General features: G+C 44.8%; 1 protein-coding gene across 2 annotated transcripts in view; it reads right to left on the reverse strand.

Moving 5' to 3' along the window:
* The window catches only part of fbxo41 (F-box protein 41), a 49,333-nt gene extending 22,019 nt beyond the window's left edge, over positions 1–27,314 (reverse strand). The window contains exons 1-4 of one of the 2 annotated variants that reach the window (XM_031559665.2): positions 27,200–27,314; positions 19,098–19,174; positions 15,399–16,444; positions 2,166–2,373 (exon numbers count right to left, since the gene is read on the reverse strand). In XM_031559665.2, the coding sequence (XP_031415525.1) occupies positions 2,166–2,373; positions 15,399–16,132 (942 nt within the window). In that variant the 5' untranslated portion in view covers positions 16,133–16,444; positions 19,098–19,174; positions 27,200–27,314. The remainder of the gene's footprint in view (positions 1–2,165; positions 2,374–15,398; positions 16,445–19,097; positions 19,175–27,199) is intronic. The other variant, XM_031559664.2, reaches the window with a different exon arrangement.
* Between the last annotated feature and the right edge of the window lie 570 nt (positions 27,315–27,884).

Genomic DNA, 27,884 nt, shown 5'->3' on the forward strand with positions numbered 1-27,884 from the left:
ATACTGGAGTTTACCAGTGCTCTGTGCATCCTGCGATTTCAACTTGACCGTCAACCCATCGTCCACAGACTTCTTATAGACCAGAAGCTTTCAAGCCACAGTAATCATTTACATTCTCTGCTGGTCCTCTGTCTGCCCTTGCATCTAGGTGGTTTCAGAGGGTGGCTGGTGTGATGCACATAACCCTTCATCGGTGGCCAGGTGTTCAATTACTTTTGGTATAATTCATTTCTATAGAGCTGGGACATTGGAACATACATTTGGACGTATCTGTTGAAGTATCTCAACACTGCCTTTTAAATCACGAATCTCCACACCAATACGTCTTTATAAATAGGCCTAGAACACGCTGTTTGGTTATAATTTATTTGATTGCTGGGCTTATGTGATACTGTATTCTAATGACAGCACAGATCCTCATGATGCGAGTTTCCATGGAGATGTAAGGTGGGGGGGGGGGGGGTATGGAGGGGGACCCCGCGTGACGTCAGAAGGCCCGACGGGGAGTCCCCAGCGGGGGTGGTAAGTGTCTTGGAGTGACAGGTGCTGCTGATCATCTCTCTCGCCTCCCCCTTACCAATCTGCTGGGAGAGGGTTCGGCCTGTTTGACCAGGAGAGAAAAATAGGACAGCGTCTAAATAGCCTGATGAGCAATGGTCACCAGCTGAGAAAGCAACACAAGACACTGACACGGCTTGGGTTCCCCATGCCACTGTGTTTTTCAGACAAAATTAGTATTTAAATTGTTGACACAACTATCTTTTCAAGTATTGCTTTCTTCTTTCTGTCAGCATTAAGTGTTCTGGCAGTTATCCAAGTAATTACCAGATGTTGAGTGCTTCTAAGCACCAGTTTACTCACCAAAAATATCCTCAACAGACACATACAACATTTATCTGTACAATACCTAAGCTCCTGTGGGTAAATCAAAAAGTCACATAACAACAAGACTCAAAGCAATATGAACAGGCAACTTAATTGCAGCACATTGACTGAGATGGGCCCCAGGACACACATCAACTCCAAACCCGGTGTAAAACATTTATCCCATGCCTACTCTCACTAGCTGCTAATGGATCTCCCACTGATCTCTATAAAAGTGCATTATGGACCCAGAGAGTTCCAGCAGACAGTAATCAGCAGTGCAATTAGTCCCGGGGAACATAAACATGATTAGTGACTGGCATCAGCAAAACCACCGCAGTGCCTGGACCGATCAGTGGCAGTTAATAACACAGCTGCGTGTGCCGTCCCATGGGAATACCCAGCCAACTCCGGTTAAGCTCCGAACACACCAGGTTCACAGATCTGATTGGCTGTCAACAGAAGAGTTCTAATAGTCAGAGCTTGCGAGTGGACCCCTGCTCCTTGGAGCGTTGAGGGAGGGGCCGGGGCCGAGAGCTGTCCAGAAACACATTCCACCCCATAAACACCGTCTCTGCTTCTGTAAACAGACGCCTCGCTTCTCAACACAACAGACGTCTGCTCAGGGAACACACACTCCACATGAACAATGAGCTATGTGCTCTGGGTGCTTCTACTATCTACTAAGCCAGACACTGGTGTCCTCATCTGGTACTCTTTTCTAAAAATGTAGGCAGCTGCCAGCCTTTCTTGTGCTTTCTCTAATGGGTCAACAAGACACATCTTTAGTGACATGTCAGATGCTAAGGAGTCAGTGAGCGTAAAGGAAACATGTCCGGAGGAAGCCAACACAATTACACACACACACACACACACACACACATACACACACACAAGCGCACACATACACACACACAAGCGCACACACACACACACACACACACACACACACACACACACACACACACACACACACACACACACATTCCTGCATGTATTTACTGCCTACTGAAATTAAACAGAAAATTGCTGTGCAATTCCACCTGGGCATCTCTGGTTTCTAATCATGTAGGAGAGTGATATCACTCCCGTATGCATGAGTAACCCAGACAGCCACTGAGAAGGAGAGCACAAATTAATTCATACCCCCTAGGAATGAAATGAATAAATGACTGCAAATAACCCGTCCTTGCCCAAGTGTCTGTGGGAGGTGTTAAATTGGTAGTGGGTTTCCACTCTATAGGAATCCAACTAGCACAACACCAAGCACACCCCACCCCCCACCCCACCCTCCCTCTCACCTGTCGTCCGTTGCCCTTTGACTCCTGCACGCTGCAGCGTCCCAGGCTGCCATTGGGTGTGGTGCCACAGCTGCTGATGATCTGGAGCTGTTTCTCAGCACGGTCAGCCCGGTCCAGGAGCTCCTCAATGAACTGCTGCAGCCGCACCTTAGCGTTAGCCTCCCGCGCGGCCGTCTCCTGGAGGAACTGGTCGATCTGAGCCACCTCTCTGTAGGGGACGCAGAGGGGAGGTTAGGAGTCGAGACACAGAAGCATATACCTACTGAAGCTATTGCAACTCCACAATACCTATGTGACATTTGGTACAATGCCAGTATGCATACTCCATCAAAAGAAACTGAATTCTTCAGAGCACATGTAAACTACAGAGGATAATCTGGGATGCATGACTGCATCATGTGCCACTTAAAGAGCTGATGTACAATACATTTTTTCATCTAATCTTAGTCTCACTCACTTAATACATACTCTTACAAAAACAGTCAGGCTGAAAGACATTCATCTAAAATAATACTTTCAATGATCAGGTGATTGCACACATACAGAACATCTTTTTAATCTCATATAGAAACACACATGCTCTCAAACACACACACACACACCCATATGCTAATACAAAACTATAAACACACACACACACACCCATATGCTAATACAAAACTACAAACAAAAAGGTTCTGAATCTGCTTAGTCTTCTGCTTCCTCCCTTTCTCTCTCCCTCGTCTCTCCAGCCCTTGCATTCTGCAATTCCCTGAAGGATACTGGCAGCCACTGAAAATGGCTTTGCCTGTGTTATCTTTGTGTACTAGACATTTCTCTCCTTATAAACAGTGACCATCGCTCTAGTCAACACATCAACACATCAGTTTAAACATCTGCACATAGACATACAACAGAAAGTACACCCAGCTGAATATGTTTGTATAGCGACACACAGATAACACAGTCACACACACACACACACACACACACACACACACACACACACACACACACACTCAGATGCAGCTTGAAGGTCATCTATTCATACTCAAATTCTGACTCAGCCTCTTCACATAGCAACCACAGGTTTAATGGAGTTCCTCTCTCGACATGGGACACTGTTTGTCCATTTGAAAATAAAGTCTTTCCTGTCTTCAGGGCAAAGCCATCCTTGCTTAGCGATAGCAATTAGGCTTGGCATTTCATTAAAGCAGCTAAATGAAAGAGCATTTGGTATCAAAGCATCTTGTAAATAATTCCAACTGGGATCTGAAAACATGTAAACACCACCCCCTGAAGTAGGCGCATGTTTGGGGCATGATTTCTATGATTTAAGGGCTATCTTTCTCGTTTGGGCGAAACTGGGGCGTACATGGCATCGTTACAGCGACTACCAGAGATCCCTAAAATGGGCCCACCAGTCAAGCAAGAACTCTTTGTTTTGATGAAAACAAGTCATAGTGGTACTTGGTTGAGCACATAGCCCCTGACCAAATGAAAAGCCTCAACAGAGAAAACGGCTTGGATCTCAAGGCCCTAGAGTGCATTAAAACAATTGTGCATGGAGAATACATTGCTGATGTGCCGGTGTGTTTGGTAGTCACAACACAGAGGGGCTACTGCTCAGAGCTGAAGAGATCAGAGCCCAGTCCTGTCACCTTATTGCACCTCCAGGCTGTATGTGTATGGGAGCGAGTGAACGTGCTGCTGGAGTAAATGTGGCATCAGATGAGGTTCAGTCAGCTAACCCCAGTACCAGGCAGGGTCTGCCACATCCAGCCAAACGCAACACTTAAGCTAAAGAGCTAAGCTAAGGTATCTAAGGAGCTAAGCTAAGGTGTCTAGGGTGAAGAACAGAGAGAGAGAAAAGAGACAGAGAGAGAGAGAGAGAGAGAGAGAGAGAGCGGAAGGCATGGCTTTGCTTGACAACACTAAGAAATAATCTGGGCTCTTATCCCCAACTTGGTGGAGTGTGCAATTGAAATATATCCTGCTAGCTTTAGCACATTTGCATCTGAAAGGATTTATATGCCTGTCGTAATTCAATAGCACAAGAACTAACACTGTAAAAATCGAACTAACCGTTTATGAGCACCACATTTTGAAAGACTACCTAATGCCTTTGTTTGAAAGACTACCTAATGCCTCATACCCTGCACAGCAGATAGCTCAGAAACCTGGTCATAGAAACTACTGTTCAAGGCATTTTAAAGCTGTTCTCATACCACTGAAATAGTTGTTGGCCGACATTCGTAAAGGATCTTAAGTGTGCTTACCTAAAATCAAGAGAGTCTATATTAAAGCCTATCTTTAATATAGACTAGAGATACAAATGGTACCTCTAGTACAAAAGAAGCACATCCAGTTTGTAGGTAACATCTGTAAAGAAGGTGTGGCCTTGGATAGGTTCAGTAAGCCTGAGGAATGGGGAGTGACCCATCGCCTCACCAAGATGCTATGAACCCTGGGCTATGAAGTTCTATTCCCAGGAAGCACCCGTGCTAAAAGGACATACACTCTGTGTGCTGTAAGCTCATTTGGTGAAATGAATATCCATAATGAAAAGTGAGCCAGCTTGTAGTTGTTCAGTACAGGCTACTGACGTCCGAGCCACTCCTGGACACATTCGGTCCGGCTCAAGGGCACCTCATTTCACACTGCCCTGATTTAATGAGTCAGCCCCTGAGTTAATGAGCCAATCAGAGCTCAGGAGCAGTGGGCCAGAAAGGAATGGACACTCCCTACAAGCAACAACCAGCCAAGGGACAACACAGCCACACTCAGGCATTTAAAACACCGGCCAAGGGACAACATAGCCACACTCAGGCATTTAAAACACCAGACAAGGGACAACACAGCCACACTCAGGCATTTAAACACCTCATCAACAACCAGCCAAGGGACAACACAGCCACACTCAGGAATTTAAAACACCAGCCAAGGGACAACACAGCCACACTCAGGCATTTAAACAACTCATCATGGATCTCTTGACAGAGCACTGTCCTGTCACAATGGATTTGGCTAACTCTCTCTTTTCCTGTCTCCTGGGGACTATAGATCGATATGGACTACATGCACATACAGACACACGCCAGAGTTGATTCTTCTTTTGAGAATATCAGCCGGTATTTATTTCTACAAAGAAGCCACTTTGCATATACGCCACAGGTCTGGAGCAGGTACAGACGGCCTGCGCTGGCACCGAGCTGGTCCCACATCTCTGTTCTGGGAAGGTGGCTTGGTAGGGCATGGCAGGATAGACCATACATCTGTACCAGTGTGTACCATAGGAGAGGAACAATGTCTCAATTACTCCACAGTTACAGCCGTCCCCTCAGAGACTGAGAGGAGCGCGGTTACAGAGCGGGAGCACTCTTATTACGATAATCTGATTATATGAATCATTTCACCCTGTTAATGCTGAGGAGCTTAAAGACATGCTGACGATCATCTGCTGACCCACTCTACAGCAGCCTGACCACGACACAGCAGACATCCTGACCATGACACAGCAGACAGCCTGACCATGACACAGCAGACAGCCTGACCATGACACAGCAGACAGCCTGACCATGACACAGCAGAGACGGAGAGAGGAAAACAGAAATGGGACGAGTTTTTAAGTTGTATACAGAATAGTCGATGGACTGTTTTAATGAACTAGTTTCCTGGTTTGTGAAAAAAAAAAGGATGAAACTCCTTAAATGATTTAGGTGTGTTTGAGTATGACATATATAAGTAATACACTTACATACATTGACAAGCCCACAGCTTTTTGACAGATGTAATTGGCTCCGTTGGTGGGTGTAACTCTATCATTGGGGAGCTGGTGGGTGCTCATTAAAGAAAACTAGTCAAAAGTAGAAAAACTGGGACTTGAGTAATTAGAGTCAGGGGCATTCGTACGCAAGGATTTAACCAGATTTAGACGAAGAATTCCCATATTGGAATGTGAGTGAAGCCAAACTGCGGAAGCTCATTCAGTGTCTCCCACACCTTATGTATGCAAGTAGTGCCAACTCAGGGCAGAATAGTCATTAATGCTCAACGAGTCCTCTAGGGACGTGAAGCACACAGACAAAAATAACTGTGTGGTTAAATAGTGACAGTGTGAATGCACAAGCAACCACACACACACACACACACACACACACACACACACACACACACACACACACACACACACACACACACACACACACACACACACACACACACACACACACACACACACTCACACTCACACACACTCTCTCACACACACACACATGCAGGTCAATAAGGCGTGGCTGCAGGTTCACACGATACACATTTTGAGTCCTTGTGACAATGGGTCATCAGCTCCAGGTGGGTGCAGTTATGGAAAGGATGATAAATACTCACTGATGTTGAAAGAGAGACCAACCACAAGAGAAGAGAGAGAAAAGGGGGAGATCTAGGGACAGAGAAGAAAGAAGAGAGAGAGAGAAAAGGAGAGATCCAGGGCCAGAGACAAGAGAAAGGGGTATGGAGAAGATGAAGCAACGTGAGGGTGTGGGTTATCTCATTATGTACGTTTGTGCAGAGTGGGAATTCAAAGTAGTGCAGACAGCAAGCACACAAGCACCTCAGTGCCTTTATTGACAGACAGACAGACAGACAGACAGACAGCCAGACACACAGGAGGCCCACTCAGTCCATCACATCCACAGCATATAGGGCCACGTCTGAACAGCATGAATAAATCCTGATCTTTAAATGTTCATCCAGGCCATTGAGATAAATGCACAATTCCTAATCATTATTACCGTGCCTCATTAAGTCAGGCAAGTGTTCAGCATTTATATTCATGAGGGGTTGTGTTTTATTTTAAGGAGGCTTCGCCGGACTGTGGTGCATGAGGCTATTGATGAAGTAGCTGCCATTATTGTTTGCCAGGTGTGACTGTCACTGGATTCTCCCGCACAAGACAAAAGCGAGCGGCAGACTTATTTTGCTTATTACGCAGACAAACCTGCATATGAATACTCGCTTTAGCACGGCGCTCTTTTGATTCCCAACATCACGATGCAAGATCGAGATAAAGGGAGACATAGAGGATGAAGGACCAGTAAAACAACACAACCTCAGTGGCGATGGAACAATCTGGTGGGAGACGTTCATGTTGGTAGACGTGGCAGATTGATGAGGAGCACAGGAGAAAGAGGAGAAGATGAGAAAAGACACAGTTGCCTCCCGGTGATTTATTCATCTACCCCATCTTAAAGCTTTTCCTCGCCACCTGACGTGCGTAAACGGGCTTCTCAAAGCGGCCTCTAAATCCAGGACTCTCCGCAAATCAATCACGGCAAGTAAATATTTCAGGCAGATGCCCTGTGCTCCGCTGCAAACCCCTGACCGTCTCACAGGAAAGATCAATGCTGTATTTTTCAGGAGGAGCACAGTGGGGGCGATTCACAAGCACAGGCACATACACGAGGCCTCCAAAAACTCCAGCACCATGTGACGTGTCTTTTTCAGAGGAATCTCATGACCCACCCCTGGTGAGAATGAAACAAACAGCTTCCTTTGAAGCCTTCGGCTGATCACTCTGTCTTAACCTTATCATAGCTAGACTATTGATAATAAGCCTGATCACTGTCTTAACCTTATCATAGCTAGACTATTGATAATAAGCCTGATCACTGTCTTAACCTTATCATAGCTAGACTATTGATAATAAGCCTGATCACTGTCTTAACCTTATCATAGCTAGACTATTGATAATAAGCCTGATCACTCTGTCTTAACCTTATCATAGCTAGACTATTGATAATAAGCCTGATCACTCTGTCTTAACCTTATCATAGCTAGACTATTGATAATAAGCCTGATCACTCTGTCTTAACCTTATCATAGCTAGACTATTGATAATAAGCCTGATGTGTCTGTCTTAACCTTATCATAGTTAGACTATTGATAATAAGCCTGATGTGTCTGTCTTAACCTTATCATAGCTAGACTATTGATAATAAGCCTGATGTGTCTGTCTCAACCTTATCATAGCTAGACTATTGATAATAAGCCTGATGTGTCTGTCTTAACCTTATCATAGCTAGACTATTGATAATAAGCCTGATGTGTCTGTCTTAACCTTATCATAGCTAGACTATTGATAATAAGCCTGATGTGTCTGTCTTAACCTTATCATAGCTAGACTATTGATAATAAGCCTGATGTGTCTGTCTTAACCTTATCATAGCTAGACTATTGATAATAAGCCTGATGTGTCTGTCTTAACCTTATCATAGCTAGACTATTGATAATAAGCCTGATGTGTCTGTCTTAACCTTATCATAGCTAGACTATTGATAATAAGCCTGATGTGTCTGTCTTAACCTTATCATAGCTAGACTATTGATAATAAGCCTGATTTGGAGGGGTTCCCATTACAGTAATCTCTCTTATGAACTTCTGCATTATGGAGCTGTGGGACTGGAGCAGCAGAGGCGATGCTATCTGCCCGCTGGCGCCAAGCGCGCCTGGTGCCATGGCAACTTGGGTCCGTCCCGGTCTCTGGTCAGCGCTGGCCCACTGTCACCGGACGGAGACGGGGGGGGGGCACAGAGGCGTGATGAGCGGTGAGGGCCAACAGCTGCTGATCCTCTGGGGTGGAGATACACTGTGGTGAGGGCAGCGGTGTGGAGCTGGATATACTGCTGAATTAACTCTGAAAGCCCTATTGTCTGCTCCCTGCCTTGAGTCCTTTCACTTCAAGGCCTCGCAAATCAAGCCCTGCCATCTCCACACTGGCACATGGATGCAGGCAGGCGGGGGGCGGGGGGTAGCGAATGCTAACGAATAGTTGTGCGTACCCTCAGGCTTCTGCTAGCACAGGGCTCTGAGCTGTCAAGGCCTCACTGTGTCTCATTCTTCATGCTGCTGCATCCAGTAAAACAGGGCACTTTACGATTTGATTTTTTATTTACGATCTACGACTTAAGAGTAAGTAGGTTCAAGGCTGTGTGATCATTTTAATACAATGGTCACAAGGGGTGTTTTATATTTAGCACTGTGCTACAATAAAGAAACAAAGAAGTATCTAGTATTCCGATGTTTTTGCTCGTTCATTCTGTACGTTAGCATGGCTCAAGCTTGATCCCCAGAGACACTGCTGTAAATGAGGGCAGCTCCCATCCAGGCAGAAGCGCTGTGCATTCTGGGACATGGCTCTCAGACCCTGGGCTTGTTTCCACGGCAGCAGTGGAAAGAGCCACATCACAAGTCTCCTCCCACTGCACACTCCTGCACTGTGTGTATCACGGCTTGTAAGACACCGTGAGCGAGAGAGAGAGAGAGAGAGAAGAAAGAGGGGGAGAGGGAGAGACCAAGAGTGGCTAGGGTAACAGTGATACACAATTCAATTTGCACTGGTAATCAGAGTAGCCCTTCTGCATGATCACAAGGCCAATCTCATTCAGTTCAGCCCCTGCACCTCCTGCTCCACTCCCCCTGCACTCCCCCTGCACCTCCACCTCCACTCCCCCTCCACCTCCCCCTGCACTCCTCCTGCACCTCCTGCTCCACTCCTCCTGCACCTCCTGCTCCACTCCTCCTGCACCTCCTGCTCCACTCCCCCTGCAGCTTAGACCAAGCCCCAGGTCTGAGATCTACTCCTCTACTCCTCCAGATCACACAGGTCTGAGATCTACTACTCCAGATCACACAGATCACACAGGTCTACTCCTCCAGATACAGATCACACAGGTCTACTCCTCCAGATACAGATCACACAGGTCTACTCCTCCAGATACAGATCACACAGGTCTGAGGTCTACTCCTCCAGATCACACAGGTCTGAGGTCTACTCCTCCAGATACAGATCACACAGGTCTGAGGTCTACTCCTCCAGATACAGATCACACAGGTCTGAGGTCTACTCCTCCAGATCACACAGGTCTGAGATCTACTCAAGATACAGATCACAAACATAGAGCAACTCTATGAACTTCTAGAAAATGGAGATGTTCTACTTAAACTGGGCTTCCACTGAGAGAAGCCTGGGGTGGGTCTCGTGGAGTGTGTGGATGCAGGGAATGGACTGTGCAGCTGCATTACTTGGTAGCAACTCCCTCAAGCACCCACATTCAAACTGGAGCTGGAGCCAAGTCACTCTGCTTTAACACATTTCTGGAGACTCAGAAATAGCTTAGCTTCGTGGGTGGATGTGCAACTCCCACAACCAGTGATCAAATGCTGTACGTGGCCATGTTGAGTGCACAGTGGTAGGCGGTGTGAATGCTGCCTCTCCTTTTGTTCCTTGTCATTTACTTTTTAATGTTCTTATGTTTCGATAACCACTTACTTCAAATTATTTCCCCATATTTGATGGGGTCTCTAAGGTACGATAGAAGTGCACTCTCTGTGGCAGTCATGTGGTGCTGTGTCTCGGGGGGAGAGCACAAGAGCTGCTGTAGAGAGACGGAGGCTTCAGCACGGGATACTGCTTAGACTTAGACTGGTGTCAGCTGGACTGACCACTCAGCCATCAGATTGTACTCCCCACAGGAAGTGATGTAATCACAGCTGAGCATATGCCCCTCGCCCTGCATGCAGACAACCTCAATCTATTCAACTAGATCGCCTGCAGACATCCTTAACATGCTCATTATTCAGCAGCCATCTACTTTAACTTTCGCTGATAACATCAAAGGAGATTAAAGGGAACAAAAAAATGTCCCTCTTGATTTTCTGCCATAGTCAGAGAACTGACTGCTCAGCAAACCCACCCAAACAAGCCATCAAATATGTATAACTCCTCAGTTGGTGGCAGGAAGTCTTGACACAGAGGATGAAATATGCTTTCCTTTCCTTTTCTGGCAGAGGAACCTAGGTGAGTATGCATGTAATTACTGACAATTAGACAAACATGCATATCCGGGGCAAAAAAGTTGTATAACCACAATTTTCTTCTTTGGTAAATAAATTATACATTTGAAAAAGTACTGCATTGAAGCATATCCTCAGGGTGGGTTGTTTCTATAATGATCAACCACTATAATCATAAAGACACACTGATCTGAGGTCTGGAGGGACCACCCAGGGGCATCCAAAGCGATTCAATTTTCCACACCGAGATTCAGAAGTGCAGTAGAAAATTGAGTTATGTCTTCTGGGAAACATTTAGAAATAATGATTATGTCTGAGTATGTTACATAAGTATTTGAATTGTTGCAATGACATTAAAGAGGATGGGTTGTGCTGAGTCATAACTTTATGACTTCAGTCTTTATGACTTTATGACATTTCTGTCTTCTTCTCATGTTACTGGTAGAGAGGCAGACATGCTTGTTTCAACTGTGCAGTGAATGCCATATGAGACTTGCTTATTTTGGTCAGCCGCATGTTTCATTTGCAGGCTGTGACGTATTTTTTTCCATTTCTGAACTTGGCTGAGCTTGGAATCCAGAAAGACATAAAATTAAACAAAATTCAACTGCCAGCTTTCTGTAGGGACAGAATGGGCAAAAATGTGTACTTAGTCTACCAATGCCAGCTAGAGAGTAGAACCTCAATAGGAACACACACGCACACGCACATGCACACGCACACGCACACACACACACACACACACACACACACACAACACACACACACACACACACACACACACACACAACACGCACACACACACGCACACGCACACGCACACACACACACACACACACACACACACACACACACACACACACACAGACCACTTAGTAATGCCAGGGCTGTTTGGGCTCCTCTTCCCTGCCTCAGTGCAGCGGTGCAGAGGCATGTCCTGAGAGGCTGTGGTAATGTGGTGGTAATGAGATCAGTGCTTGGGTCTGGATAGTCCCTCCAGACGACTGCCGACATTTGGCACAGATAGCACCCACGAATGGCACTGCCAGCGAGGAGAATGTTTTTTACTCCTCCCTGTCCTGCTATGTCTCGGCTAATAACAATCGCTCTCAGGAAAGGCACGCAGAAAGGGCGAGTTAGGAGGTTACTGACTTTTAACACGGATGGTTTTCTTCAAGACATGAATAAATGGAGCAGATTACACTGAATAACAAGAGCTAAGTAGCATTCAACTAAAACTACAAATAGTAATGCCAAAACAATCCAGTCAGACATACAGTGAATGTGTAATATGTATATGTTGTTTAATATGTATATAAATGTATACAATATGTATATATATTAAACATAATGAGTTGGTACATCTAAGGTTACATTTGAGTTTAGGTCAGATTCAAGGCCTGTTGCACAGCTGCTACTGTCTAAGCTTTCTTTCAGCCTAAGCACACTCTAAAGGGGCTTTGGGGCTACACACACACACACACACACACACACACACACACACACACACACACACACACGCATGCGCGCGCACACACACACACACACACACACACACACACACAGACACACACACAAACACGCACGCATGCACGCACGCACGCACGCACGCACACACACACACACACACACACACACACACACACACACACACACACACACACACACACACACACAGCTGGAGCAGAGGCAGGCAGCTGGCGCCAGGCTGCCAGAGAAAGGTGAACTTAGCTGGGGGACAGGGAGGGGAGCAGAGGTGTCACATGGGCACAAACACACACATGGACACAAACACACACACACACACACACATAAACAATCAAATAAACACCAACAAAAATAAATAAATACAAAAACACAAAGCAATGGAAACCAGCAGTGGCTGAAAGCAATCACAGACCGAAAATAAATAACGGGTTTTGTTAAAACTCTGAGTCTGTTAACCCTAGATGAGAGAAGCCCTGGGTTTTCCATTCCAGAATGAGAGGTAACTCAAATGTTGGGTAAGTTGCCACGGTAACTGACTCTGTGAACCTAACCCGCTCCCTTTCTTTGACAAACCCTCAGCTCCTCCCTCCTGCTGAGCAGCTATTGGACATGGGATGTCCTTTCCTCGTTCACCCGTCGATGTTGAAGCCAAATTCATTTGCATAGCCTCCCATCTGGAAAGGATTTTGAGACCCTGAATAGATATGCCATCGTTCCTTGATGACTATCTAACCAAACGTTACCATTTTTTTAATTAAAATTAAATTGTATTAAATAATAGTCTACCACTTTTTCACCTGTAATATTAAAAGAAAGTGTAGTTAAATGTATAGACTGACGCAGCAAACTCACTAAACTCACTGGCGCAGCAAATGAATGAAAGCAAGCCTTCGTTTGTGCTATACAATGAAATCCTGTTGAGCAAGCATGCATGTCAAAGTAAACCACTTGTTTTAGCTACTGACAGGCTTGTAAATGCTATTATAAGGGTCTGATAACATGGAAAGGATCACTACAGAGATACACCTGTGTCAGTTTACCTCAATAACTGTAAAAAAACTGTAAAACAGTTTAGGGCTGAACGATTAATTGCATTTGCGATATGATAGAACGCAATTTTCTAACCGCAATGTTCGCGATTAAAAACATGGTCTTTTCTTAAGATGGTACATTTTGCACACAGTGTTTAACAAGTGCATGCCTTGTGTTTATTCTTACAATGACTTTGCTTAAATTACTTAAATGCACAGTGGCAAAGCCACCGATTTGTTGTTCTTGATTCTGTAATGAACAGTTAAATAAAAATGTAAATTGTGGGAAATAATATTTTACACTAAATGTATCTAATATTGTGTTGGTCATATTTAAATCATTCATTACGATTTGTTGGGGAAAAAATTAGGATAAAATAAAAAAATCGCATATTAAATCGCAATCGCAATATTTTGGGGAAAAATCGCAATTAGATTATTTTCCCAAATCGTTCAGCCCTAAAACAGTTTGTACAGTCAGGGTTTTACTTCTCTCTGCTTCTGGTCTCTGGAGTAACACGACAAACGGTGCCTGTTGACGATTTGCCTACTGAGTGTGGCTGGAGTGGGTACTCAAATAATAATAATCAACTTTTCTCGCTAAACTCAGAGTGAACATACTCAGAGCTGATTTAACTAACTAAGATCAGCTGTTCTGGAACCGATCTCATGGTTCATCCTCTCAGAGTTCAGGCTAGGCTCAGAGTTTGTTAAACCTGCTTTCTGTAATATCCCTCTGGACCATACACAAACAGCAGCTGCCAGCTGGTTACCCAAACACATATATCCACTTAGGGCTCACAAAATGTTTACATCCCTGGTAGCCCTTGAGGCAGGCATTCTTCAGAATTTGGCTGCCCAAAATAATAAATGTAAACTGCAATGCAAACTAATGATGATAAACATAACAACTTCAACTGCAGCAGTATAGAGAAAAGTGGAAAATATTAAATAATGTGGACAAAAATACATAACACTCACAAATGGGAGATTTGGTCTCATTGTCTCTTAGTGACAAGCTGCAACATAGTTCTACTGGCAAGCAAGAGGTGCATCCTGCCATTTTCACAATAGCAGGCCCTATTTAAGTGAGATCTTATTACTGTCTTTCAACATATAAGAATTTGTAAGTGGTAGTTTTTTTCTATTAAGTATCACTTTTCTAGTCTATTTGTTTCAACAGACTGAAACCATTAAACAACCATTATTTAACAACAATTTAATTCACCTTCAAATTAATTTGAAAGAATTGAGCCAACCTTTTACAACTGTATCAGGTGCTTCCAACTTATAGAACCTGTTTTTTTCTCCCTGTCCTCTCCATCCTCATGCCTGCATCATATATTCATCAATAACAATTTGTTCAAATTATAAAGATGTCATACAATCTTTTTTTGACTGCGCTGACTACTTAGAGATGTTTTAACAGCTTGAACCTAAATGCACCAAGAGGCCCACACACCCTTCAGACTTCAGACTCTCGGACTATTTAGTCATCTTAGTGTCCTCAGCCGCCATGAAAAAGATTGTTACCTTTGGAAGTTTGGCTAAACGGCGGGCTGAGACCTGATCCCGATGCCATTTTAGCGTATGGACATTTAAAAAGACGTAATTAATTAAATACATTTTGTGAGCCCTGCTGCTCACATGGTGCAGTCAACAGTTCAAAGTCTGTTTTCTAATGAACATCTGGAGCTACTACATTTTCACCCTGAGCACTTCTTCAATAAGCACACCGACAGGACATAAAGTTACCAGTCTCAGGAACCACTGCATACCATAAACCACACAGAGCACACGTGCAAAACACATAATATAATATAATAATATAATACATATAAATATATTATAAAATATAAGTAAGATACTCTGAGTGACTCACTGTTGCTTGTGTGAGAGCTCCTGATCCTTGTTGACAAGATCCTGCTTGAGGCTGGCCAGCATCTCCACTGAGACGTCCACCTGCCGCGAGAGCTCCGAGGCCTTGCTCTCCAGGTCGTGCTTCTCCTGGCTGAGCCGCTCACTCTCCACTTTGGCCCTCTCCAGCTCCGAGCTCTTCCTCTCCAGCTCAGACTGTAGCCGGCCCACGCGCTCAGCTATCTTCTGCTCCACCTCCTCCGACAGCTTCTCCAGACGCTCGTCCAGATCCAGACGCTCGAAGGCCCGCGCTTTCAGCCGCGCCAGGCCCTCCTCGTAGGCGGCCTCCACCGCGCTGGCCGCCACGTTCGCCGCCGCTACGGCCATCACCGTGCTGCTGGGGTTGGGGGGCCCGTCAGCCGAGCTCATGGCTTTCTTCACGAAGATGTCCCCCAGTGGGAACTCCACGTTGGGCAGATAGCGGGCAGTCGAAGGGGTCAGGCCGAGGTCGTCCGGGCAGGGCAGCTCACGGTAGGGGGAGGCGGACGCAGCGGCGGTGGCCTGGTTTAGCAGCGCGCTGTCAGCGGCCACCAGGGGGAGCAGGGCAGCGGCGTCACACACGCTGTTGGACTTGGAGAGGACGTAGAGGGTCTCGTAGGTGTGGTTGTACTCCAGGTGGGCGCGCAGGGACGACAGGCTCCGGAAGCGCTTGTGCTCCCCGCAGCGAGGACAGCGATAGGGCAGGTCCAGAGAGGCCATTCCGGGCCCACCACCTCAGTGCGATGGGGAGCGGGGCTGAGGAGACAATCACACGGGGCGGAACTGCCTCATGCAACAGCAGCACCCGAATCTTCTCATCTCAGACACTGGGGGGACCAAGGGGGCGACTAGGAGAGGGGGCGACTGGAACAAGAGAAGAGGGGTCACCCGCATAGTGAGCGACCAGCACACACAAACACACGTGCACGTGCTTGTGAGCTGGGTTTCTGTATGCACAGACAGAGGCTGGGTTATGGGGGGTCAGTTCTCTTTGATGCAATAACCTCCACTTCTACTCCTAATCCACTACACCTAAAAAAAGAGAAAGAAATATGTTTTACATTGAATATAAGACAAATAATGAACATGCCTGGACAGATCCCCAGACACAGAGTCAAGTAGCATTTTATCTTCAGATCATACAAAAATGCTATATGCTAAATACACTATACAAAAGAGTGAAAATGCTAAATACATGCAATATCTATTTTTTTTTTTTCAAACATGACGATTAAAGAGAAATTCTGTCATGCTGCTTCAAACCCCACTGGCATCACACGCCTCTTCATCTAAGGGCCAAGCTTTTGTGGTCACCATCATTTCCTGAGACCTCAAGCTCCCCTAAAGCCACTTATCCTTACACCAAAAGCTTTTAACTATCTTTTCAAAGGCCAGATATGGTACCAATTCTGTCTTGTTACATTTGGCACAGAGAAAAACGGTTTAATTCTTCTAAATATAGACCTGCACCCCTACCTAGAAGCACATTCTTGCTGCATGTGCAAGATGTCTAAAAATAAAATCAGAAAAAAAATGACTTACTGGAGTTCATACTGACTGCGGATGCAAAAGACTATGCCATGCCTTTGAATGACGGAGTTAAACTGAACGGATGTATTAAACACATTCAACATTGCCTACATACAATACAATTCACATTTACTGTATGGAACAAATAAATAACACATTTATTTTCCCATTATTGGAAAGATGAGGTGGAATTTTTCAGCCATTACTGCTGGCCATCATATCATCATTGGAAAGCTAGGAGACTATTATCAAAAATCAATACCTGCAGACCACACTCACTGTAATGCATTGTATGTGTACACTACTGACAGTTTATGATTTTACAACAGCCATCTGTTTCATAGTCTCCCAGGACATGGAGGGCTGGCCATTAAAACGCTGGTGAAGCATCAGAGAGCACTGAGTATGACCTTGCAGAGTACACCCCACTCTTCCACACGGCAGCATCACTCCCATCCCCTCCGTCAGCCCCACCCATCTCCCACTCCGTGCTTCTCTGCCTGACCCTCCGTCTGACCCATCTCCCACTCCGTGCTTCTCTGCCTCACCCTCCGTCTGACCCATCTCCCACTCCGTGCTTCTCTGCCTGACCCTCCGTCTGACCCATCTCCCACTCCGTGCTTCTCTGCCTGACCCTCCGTCTGACCCATCTCCCACTCCGTGCTTCTCTGCCTGACCCTCCGTCTGACCCATCTCCCACTCCGTGCTTCTCTGCCTGACCCTCCGTCTGACCCATCTCCCACTCCGTGCTTCTCTGCCTGACCCTCCGTCTGACCCATCTCCCACTCCGTGCTTCTCTGCCTGACCCTCCGTCTGACCCATCTCCCACTCCGTGCTTCTCTGCCTGACCCTCCGTCTGACCCATCTCCCACTCCGTGCTTCTCTGCCTGACCCTCCGTCTGACCCATCTCCCACTCCGTGCTTCTCTGCCTGACCCTCCGTCTGACCCATCTCCCACTCCGTGCTTCTCTGCCTGACCCTCCGTCTGACCCATCTCCCACTCCGTGCTTCTCTGCCTGACCCTCCGTCTGACCCATCTCCCACTCCGTGCTTCTCTGCCTCACCCTCCGTCTGAGTCGCTCCGTCTCTCTTCTTCACCGCCTCTCCAGCTTCACTTCTCTCTCCGTCTGCTTCCCTGAGAGGGCGAGTGCTGACCCCATTAGTTCTTTTGGTTTGTGTGTGTTTGAGTGTGTATGAGTGTGTATGCACTCCTCATAATGTCCCTATGTGTGTGTGTATGTCTGTGTGTGTGTGTGTGTGTGTGTGTGTGTGTGTGTGTGTGTGTGTGTGTGTGTGTGTGTGTTTTTGAGTGTGTGTGTGTGTGTGTGTGTGTGTGTGTGTGTGTGTGTGTTTTTGAGTGTGTATGCACTCCTCATAATGTCCCTATGTGTGTGTGTTTGAGTGTGTATGAGTGTGTGTGTGTGTGTGTGTGTGTGTGTGTGTGTGTGTGTGTATGAGTGTGTGTGTGTGTGTTTGAGTGTGTATGTCTGTGTGTGTGTGTGTGTGTGTGTGTGTGTGTGTGTGTGTGTGTGTGTGTGTTTGAGTGTGTATGCACTCCTCATAATGTCCCTATGTGTGTGTGTTTGAGTGTGTATGAGTGTGTGTGTGTGTGTTTGAGTGTGTATGTCTGTGTGTGTGTGGGTGTGTGTGTGTATGTCTGTGTGTGTGTGTGTGTGTGTGTGTGTGTGTGTGTGTGTGTTTTTGAGTGTGTATGAGTGTGTGTGTGTGTGTGTGTTTGAGTGTGTATGAGTGTGTGTGTGTGTGTTTGAGTGTGTATGAGTGTGTGTGTGTGTGTGTGTTTGAGTGTGTATGTCTGTGTGTGTGTGTGTGTGTGTGTGTGTGTGTGTGTGTGTGTGTGTGTGTGTGTGTGTGTGTGTGTGTGTGTGTGTGTGTGTGTTTTTGAGTGTGTGTGCACTCCCCATAATGTTCCTATGAGGCTGTGGAGGACACATTAGGGCTTAGGCTGTCTGTCTGGGCGAGTCACCCTCCCCTCTGGTTCAAACCGCTAGCATTCTGACTCTAACCTCTTTTTGTGTTGTCCTCACAGACCTAGGCTAGCTAGGCTCTTTCTGTGAGAGCAGACCAGAGTTCTGCCCACACCCCAGGCGCAGCTGTGAACAGTGTGAAACCCTCCCCCTCTGTCTGGCCACATCACCTCCGCTCCTGTCAGCCGTTACGCCAAGACACAAGTCCATCTAGCAAAGTTCAGCAGGCAGCCCGGCATCAGTCAATCTGAGTGGGACAGAGCACAGAACAGTCGTTGAATAGCAATTAGCCTGCTAGCGATGTCCCCCTGTTAAATTAATTCAAATGATTTTGCAGGATATCTGGGACTGTTGTATGTGCAGAGTCATTTAATCCAGCTGATGAAGTCTGTGTAAAGTCAGTAGTGAGACATGTGCCATTTCCCTGCTAGGACTGGCCAATAATAGCATGTGGGACAAGCCAAAAAACACAGTGACAAGCCCTCCCACAAAGTCATCGTACGGGGAGATGACAGGACTGCACATGGAATCTGACAGGCGCAAATCTCTGGCAAAAGGCCTCTGTAAACCTACTGACTAAAAGGAATGTAGTGTCACAAACGCTTTATTCAGATGGTTAACCTTCGGACGGTAGCAGATATAATCAAATCTCACCACTGAGCATAAATATTACAGCCAATAGTGGAGAAGTGAAACGCTAAACCCACATCTGCAGAAGTTAGGGATTCCTAAAACAGTATTGCTCAAGTTTGTGTAACCCTCAAATCAGAAATGACCATTTGTCACTAAACAGGTCTACTGTAACTCTGAGCAGTGAATCAAAATACAGCATCAGCTAATCTGTCTGAGTGGTTCCACTCTGTTCCACAGTAACTGGGCACTGGTGATGGATGGGGCAGCACAGTATTAGCTGATTGCACACACAGTCTATGGAATTAAACATGTCTGCTACAAAGTCACAATCTGCGTCACCCATCTATATAAATCCCTGAAACAAGCGAGCGGTTCAGATGGACTTTCTGTCCCTCAGTTCTGGGTCTGGGACTAAGCTTCCTTGCTTTAGCCTACAACTGGCAGAACAAACAGATCAGACTGGTATTCGATTTTGTGTTCTGTCCTTTCAAATGACAGAAAATGTTGCAAATATTTTCTCACTATAGTCACTTTTGCTGATTCAAGCTGCTATTGTAACAGGTTGTAATTGGTTGTTACAGTTCAATGGTGGTGTATTTGCCATTGAGAAGCATTTCTGTGCATAGTAAGATTGTTTAGCCTAGCTGTTATGAAAATCCAAACAAGCTCAACACATTCTGGTTAGCATCAAGAAGACATGAAGTGTCATCTGAATGAAGAAGTGTTCTAGGGATCTCTCTTAACAACATAACAGAAAAGGATTTCTGACCTTTAAAGCCAAAAATCACCAGGCTGACGTGAGTCCCATCTCTGGCCTGAGCCCTGCCTCATTAGTGTCAACATCAAAGACGGAGCGAAGACAGTGGTGAGAGAAATGGTGGGTGGAAGGGGAAGAGTCCCTGAGGTGCAGGTGCAATGGTGGTCAGGCTGTGTGCTCTCTTTAGCAACAGAAGTGCTTCAAAGACACTCTGGATGTGCGCTCCGTCCACGGCCTGTCACATTGTGCAGTTGACCTGTGACCTCGCTGTCTCAGTGGTGCGCTAGCTTGACATTCTACTCGCAGGCAAAAGGCTCGAGACACGAATAACATGAAGCGAATGTGAAATCACTTTGTATGCACAAATAATATGGACAAAAAAAAAAGAATCATTCTATGTTTTATTTTTTTCCTCAAATTAGATCTCCATTCATTACAGTAAGTTCCTTCAGTGGTGATTTTTCCTAAGCAAGTCAGTTTCCACTTAGAAAATCCACAGTGTCAAATCACCAAGCATTAATGCTAGTATGCAAAAACAGACAAAACATTCTATAGCCTACATATAGACACCTAAACCTATAAGCACTGTTTAGATCCATTTCAACTGTAGTGTACACACATGCTGCCTAGAGTGACTGAGACAGACCACATCTTTCACACACAGAGGAATGGGCAAACGCATGCACACATCCTCAAGTCCTTATCAACAACCAAGTCAAAAAAGAAGAAAATAGTCAAGTGTAACACAAACTGAACACCTACCTCAGAGAGAGGGTCACAAAATGATTCCTGTCACTCTCTCCAATCTGTATGTTTTTCTCCCAAGGATAATCTCACAGAAGGTGAAAATCCTCACATGTAATTCTTTGCAACTGGGCCCTGAAACAACAAGGAAATGTCCAAGAGGCAGGCTCTCTCTCTCTCTCTCTCTCTTTGTCTGTCCAATTGCCTTTCCTCTTCTCACTCACAAACTAAACAAATCTGCTTCTATTAGCTCACTCCACAATGCCTTGTTACCATAGCAATTATTTGTTTAAACATTCAAATGAATAGACCCTCCCCCATGTCAATCACCTTAGCATCCTGACTGCCTTCAGTAAGAAGTGGGCCAGAACGAGGCAGCTGAACATTCGGCACACTGTATTTCGCTGAATTGGACTCCTTTTAGACCGCAGATGTCTTCTTGGATTACTGCCTCTAATTGACATTCATTTCTGCCCCTGTATGACCTTATTGTGCCACAGCAGATCAATGTGAGATGTCTGTTTAAAACAGAGACCTTCTTAGGGAAGACACAAATATTAAAGATGTATACTTGTATTAGATACAAAGAGCCTGGTACAAAATCTCCATTCCTTGTAAGCATTCGAGGACAAAAAAGAGTCACTGAGGACCTGAGAATAGGTCAAACAATACAGTGGGGTTTTCGATAGCATTTCTTGTATGGAAATACCATGTAACTGGCACCAACATAGATGTCTTCCATAATTCATTTTCGGACTCTTTATCGAGTATACAAATGTGGCTGCTGAAATATAATAAAATAAGGGCCAAACTTCAACCGTGACCACATTTCACAGAGCAAACAATCCATGTCAGAGGCTCTCATCACATGGGCGGGTCTCGGCTAGAGAAAAGCAGAAACAATTCTCAGTGCTGCTGATGCTGACCCAAAGATACAGATTTCATCGTTACCAGGGATACAGGCAGTGAATCATTTTGCTTTAGAAGCCGCATATGGACTGAAAGAGAGAAAGCGCGTGAAAGGGAGTGATGTTATGTGAGACAGGATGTAGAAGAAGAGGAGACATACAAGAGTGTGTCAGCAGCATGATGTATGGACATTCATGTTCCTCCTTAAATCCTGCGAGCCACAGGGGTTAAGGTGTTAAGATGTCTGCTGACAGCAAACTGAAATAAATATGCTGTCAAAGCGCTCTGTTTCAGGAAAATGATCAGCAAATCTTCTGCTTTTGATTCGGTCTATATGTTGTAGATTTGTTGAGAGGTAAAACAAAGAACAAGACAAGAGACGGGCTGAGCGAACTATGGTGTCACACTCAGGTGGCGATACATCAGAAGGCAGCACGCGTGCTGTGAGGCTGTAGTTTTAATTAGGCCACAGAGGACAACGTGCACGGCTCCACAGTGCCTGAGCACACAACCACACACTTCCGTGAAAAGGCTAAACGACCCCCTCCCCAACCCACCTCTTCAGTACCAGAGCACAGACACACTAGAGTCCAATAGGAAGAGAATAAAATGTGTTGTTTAGTGTTTAGACTGATTCAATTCTGAAACAAACTGATTTGGCTGCATTCTAAACCCAGGACTGGATGATGGGACAAATATAGCCGATTCATCAAGCTGAGCCTGAGCCCCTGCAGCAATGGATACGGTGGCTGGCCTTATTGCCACTCCATAACTTAAACCACTGATTGGCTTCATGGTTCAGTTCAGTAGAGAGAGAGAGAGAGAGAGAGAGAGAAAGAGAGAGAGAGAGAGAGAGAGAGAGAGAGAAAGAGAAAGAGAAAGAGAGAAAGTACTCTATGCCACTTAGTAGGGATACATTCAAGAAAAATGACAAAGTTCTAGAGGACAGGGTCTTAATAGTGGGGACACTGTCTTTGGACCACACTCTCAATATCACGCTGGCCTCTGAAGGTTGAAGTGGACATAAGACAAAGGGCTTGTCAAAATGTTTTGTCCCAGAGGCTGTCTGTCACTGTCTCTGCTGTCTCCTGTTGATCTGCAGTGCTTCACTGGGGCAATTATCCTCCATTACACATGGATCATCACATGTTGAAAGCCTCAGGGGGATTCCCACAGAACACTCCCTGTACAACGGCCCCATACCACGCCACACCACCCCATCCCCGCCTCCATTGACACGTCACTAATCTATCTGAGCAGCAAAATGAAGCAAAACCAATTCTGCTTATAAAACAACCCCCCCAGCCATTTACTTAACTCTGTGAATTATTATCTTTGAGGGTAAGTGACATCAGTCAGTCAGTCATATCAGAATTGTTGCATTCTCGGCATCACTCTCTCTCCCAAAATAATTTTTAATTTTTAATTAAATTTTTTTTTTTTTAAATAAATTTTTTTTCCCAAATAGTATCTAAGCACATGTATTAGACGTGAGGTAAATTAAGACATCAGCAATCCAGCATCCAGGTTCCTGCGGAGATCTCATCTTTATGAATGCAAATGACAAAAACAGGCAATATGGCCTACGGCCCAAAAACCAGTGACTCACAAGTAAAAGACACTCGTGATGTGATGGCGGAGACACATTGACCCTACACACGAGGTCATCCTTTCTGTCTGCACGTCAGTACTGTTGAGCCACAGAGGACCGCAGACACATTTGTTGCACCACTGGTGCCTTTCATGAACCCAACTCAAGCGTGCTAAAGCGTTTCATAACCAGCCCTCATGCAGCACATAAGGCCAGTAAGCTTCTGAAAAGTAGACAGGGCTCCAGCAAATGATCCAGAAAATGTCCCAACGCAGCACTATGTTTTCATATGGTGCTCTCTGCTACGGTCCTTAACACTTCTTCACAACAGTCAATCCTAAGGACTGACCACCATGATCTACAGCACCCTCCAGGGCACCCAGACAATCAATACTGGTAATGTATGTCCCCATTAGTCTTCACCCAGCGCAAGACAATCACCTTCACTATATGCTAGCACTCTGAAATGGGCTAGCTGAATACATGTAGTTTACTCAGCTGTCTGGGTAAAAGTGGTGCGCTCAAAGCATTTGAAAAGATGCAAAAACATCAGTTCAGAAAATCCATAAAATGTCTTCAGGGGGATACACTTCCCCTATAAGCAATGAAATGCAGAAAGGCAGCCAACAAGGACATTTTAACGGGTTTAAACTTGAATGGAATATGGATGGGCTAGGACAGATGGATCAGTATTTGGATATGTAATGGTTAACAATACTGAGGTAACTATCCGTAAAGCACATCTCTGTGTTGGATGGCATAATCCATAGAGCTCAGACCAAGACTAGAGCTCAGACCAAGACTAGAGCTCAGACAAAGACTGTTCAGCCTGTTCATTGCAGAGGCACAGTCTGGGGAGCTGGCTTGTAGTGGGACACACCCCTTTCCAGTCACTCTCCCAATACTCAGTGTAACCGGTGGTAACTTCTGCGTTGTGTTTTTTTTAATACTTGTGACCCGTGGACAACAGTTGCTGAGATGTATCTTTATTTCTGTTAAAGCACACCGACAGAAACAGTATAATAAGTCTCCAGCTTGCTAGCTTCACTATAAATGCTCATTCCAAGCATATACCAAACAGGCAAAAAAATAAGAACCGACATGTAATATATACATTAAGAAAGATAAATAAAAACCGTATCACACCTGTTAAAGCACACCAACAGAAACAGTATAATAAGTCTCCAGCTTGCTAGCTTCACTATAAATGCTAGCCCCCACATGTAACAAAAGGAAAAAACATATAAACAATATGTCAGAGGGATATTTCATATAAATAGTCCAGATATATAATACATATAATAATAATAAGTTATAAGAAGATATATAATAACATAGATGCCTATTTTTAAAGGCAATATTTATTAGATTATCCATCCCACTAAAACTCAACCACCTACCTCATTCCAAGCATATACCAAACAGGAAAGAGGAAGGGGGGAGAGAGGAACAAAACAGGGGGAGACAGGGGGGGCTTCCAGAGACCCCCAATACCAGTGTGCTTGTGATATCAAAATAAAAGATTAAAAAGAAACTGAAATACAGGTAACAGATTATCTTGTGCAATTATTTAAACCTGCTTTTCTAACCTGTTACATCAGCACCGGCCGCCCAGACGAAGGCTCAGTCATATCCTGCCCAATTATACTGGGCTTCCCTATCCAGACAGTACACATGACTGCCTGTGGCACAAATCAAGTCAATGAGTAGAGCTGTCGCCCTGATACTGGGGTCCCATTGAGCACAGAGCACAGTCAAAATGTCAATCGACTAAAGGATTCAATGGACTGTCTCCATGGTTGTCCTTAGCACTGAAGTGATTTGAGGGGAAACAGGATATTGAAAGAAAAAAGAAAAGAAAACAAACAAGGATCATAAACTGCTTTGTATATTGACCATTCCTCGTGATCAATAGAGATATCAGGTGCAGTAGAAAGTCAATGACTTTTCATGTAAATAACACACTCCCTCATTACAGAAATATGGCTGCAGAAAAGGACAGAATCCAGAGCAATCGATGCCTTGTGCTGAGGTGGACGCTGGGAAATGATGGCGAGGGGATTCAATGTTGTCACATGTAATTCGTATATGCACAAGCAAAAGGCGGTGCAAAAGGCTGCACCAGAAGGCAGTGTGCAAACAAAAGCAGTCTATTAAAAGAAAGAAAACTGTACTAGATTAATTATTTTAACCAAAGCCTGTCAATGAAAAGGGTAGCGCAGTCATCTTTGAAATAATCTTGTAAGCAATTATTCTATTTTGAACTATCTTGATGTTCCGGACATCTCTTAGAAATGTCTGTTTAGACAAGTGGACAAACATAATCAAAACAGCAGTTCTATATTGTATATTGTGATGAACAGTTCTGTGGTCAGATATTGAGCCTTCAAGATTACATATGCCTAACTATTCAGATTTAATCCAAAGACAGTTTTTCCCATGGGAAGGTTAAGACAGGGCCTAGACATTTGGCCAGAATACAATTTATTGAAGAGCAAAGCAACTCTTATTATAATACATAAACTGTTGACAATCAATTAATAGGCTATAGGCCTAATTCAAACTATGGTTGACTATTGATTCAAATCTGGCTAACTACTGACATAACAGTACTAAAGTCTAGCTAGTCGGGGCTCTTTCTAGCATTGCTACTCTATTCAGTGATGCTGTGAGCCACTGCTGGAACATATTTCTGCCTGAGCAGTTCCTCCCTGGGGCTAAAAGGAGAAGAAAAGAAATTCCCACAGTGCTAATGTGCGTCCTTCAGATATGTTACACCAAGTCAACTGCTGTTTTCCAAAACAATTAAAGTGCAAACATGCTGACAGATTTTGTCATATTCGGTATCCAATAATATGTTACAGATAACAGGATTCTACCATCAGGAAACTTGAATTTTGCTGGAGACAGTTCGCGGGCCCTTATTGAAGCCATTATGACAGCATAACACCTTGGCAAAAAGCCAACAGGGGCACTGCATGTTGACACGCTAACCTGTTTAGATAGATAAAGTAAAATCATTGGACGAATCTTCACCTAATACCGGTGGGGTTATCAACACCGAGGGCGCCGAGTAAGGCCAGAGGCATTAGCGATTCAAAATGTAACGCTATTAGACTACAAAGATTTGTGCGTCATTTGGGATTATCTACGAAGTCTGCACACCACCTCCGGACGATCGACAATACAGCGATAATTTTAATACATTATTTTAAAGAATGTATTACCGGTGAACGAAAGATGCAACATCTTAAGCCTATTCCACGATGGGAACCGGTGCAGTTCGCACCACATGCTGCAGCCTTAGCTCATACAAAACGTGCATTTTTAATGTAAGTCAAAAAAATCTAAGGATATAAAGTCAGTTCACAGTTCGCATAGGAGCGTAATGACATTCCTCAGGCCGAATGAAATACAAACGATTTGTGCCCAGCAGCAATGCCAGCCATAATTTTTCACCATTTTCCTTCATAACGCATCCGAACAGAAGTGTCGTTACCTCTTCTACAACGTTTCACAAACACAGCTTTGAATTAGAAGGCGACCGCACTGTTGCCCTATTAAAAATATGCAAGACATTTGTGCTGCCATCCATTAATAACATGCATAATTGTATTTTAAAAAGCGGCGCTTCTCACCTCGCAATTTTCTCCCCATTTTTCCTCCTGAGCCAAGGAACCGCTCCAGCATTGACGTCACGCGCACCACTCTGCAGTAGACTACGCGCGCCTCCGCTGTGAAGGCGTGTAGAGGGAAGAGGAGACCGGGGAATAGAGCAGGGATGTGCTGCCTCCTCGGCAAGACAGCCGCAAGACCGAATACTACAGCTGAATACAGCAGGTATCGTTCAGAAGGGCGAAATGTAAATTAATATTACTATGCTCTTACAAATATGACATGTGTTAATTATAAAGTGGTCGAGTTATCGCTCCATGACAATAGGACGCAGGTACAACTAGGAAATTGAACACGGTGTGTCCAGGAAAATAAATATCCAAATTGTTCACATTTACATTATATAGGCCTACCCATTAATTATTATGTATTTAGAAATCGGTAGGGGCAGTCGGGCCGGGCTGAAATCTGCAACCACGTTAATGATAGATAGATAGAGCTTCATTAATCCCTGAAATTAAAAAGCAGTGTTACAGCAGCACCAAACCAAAACCAAAAGCAGTGTCTTATGTAAACATATATACGATAATTATATGTACTAAGTGTGTGTGTGTGTGTAGTGTACGAAGTACACTAGATACAATATAAAGATACAAAGAATAAAATTAGAATTTGGAGACTATGCATAGCACTAGGATACTGCGAAAT

The sequence above is a fragment of the Clupea harengus genome, chromosome 22, assembly GCF_900700415.2.
Source record: "Clupea harengus chromosome 22, Ch_v2.0.2, whole genome shotgun sequence".
Taxonomy (NCBI): Eukaryota; Metazoa; Chordata; class Actinopteri; order Clupeiformes; family Clupeidae; genus Clupea; species Clupea harengus.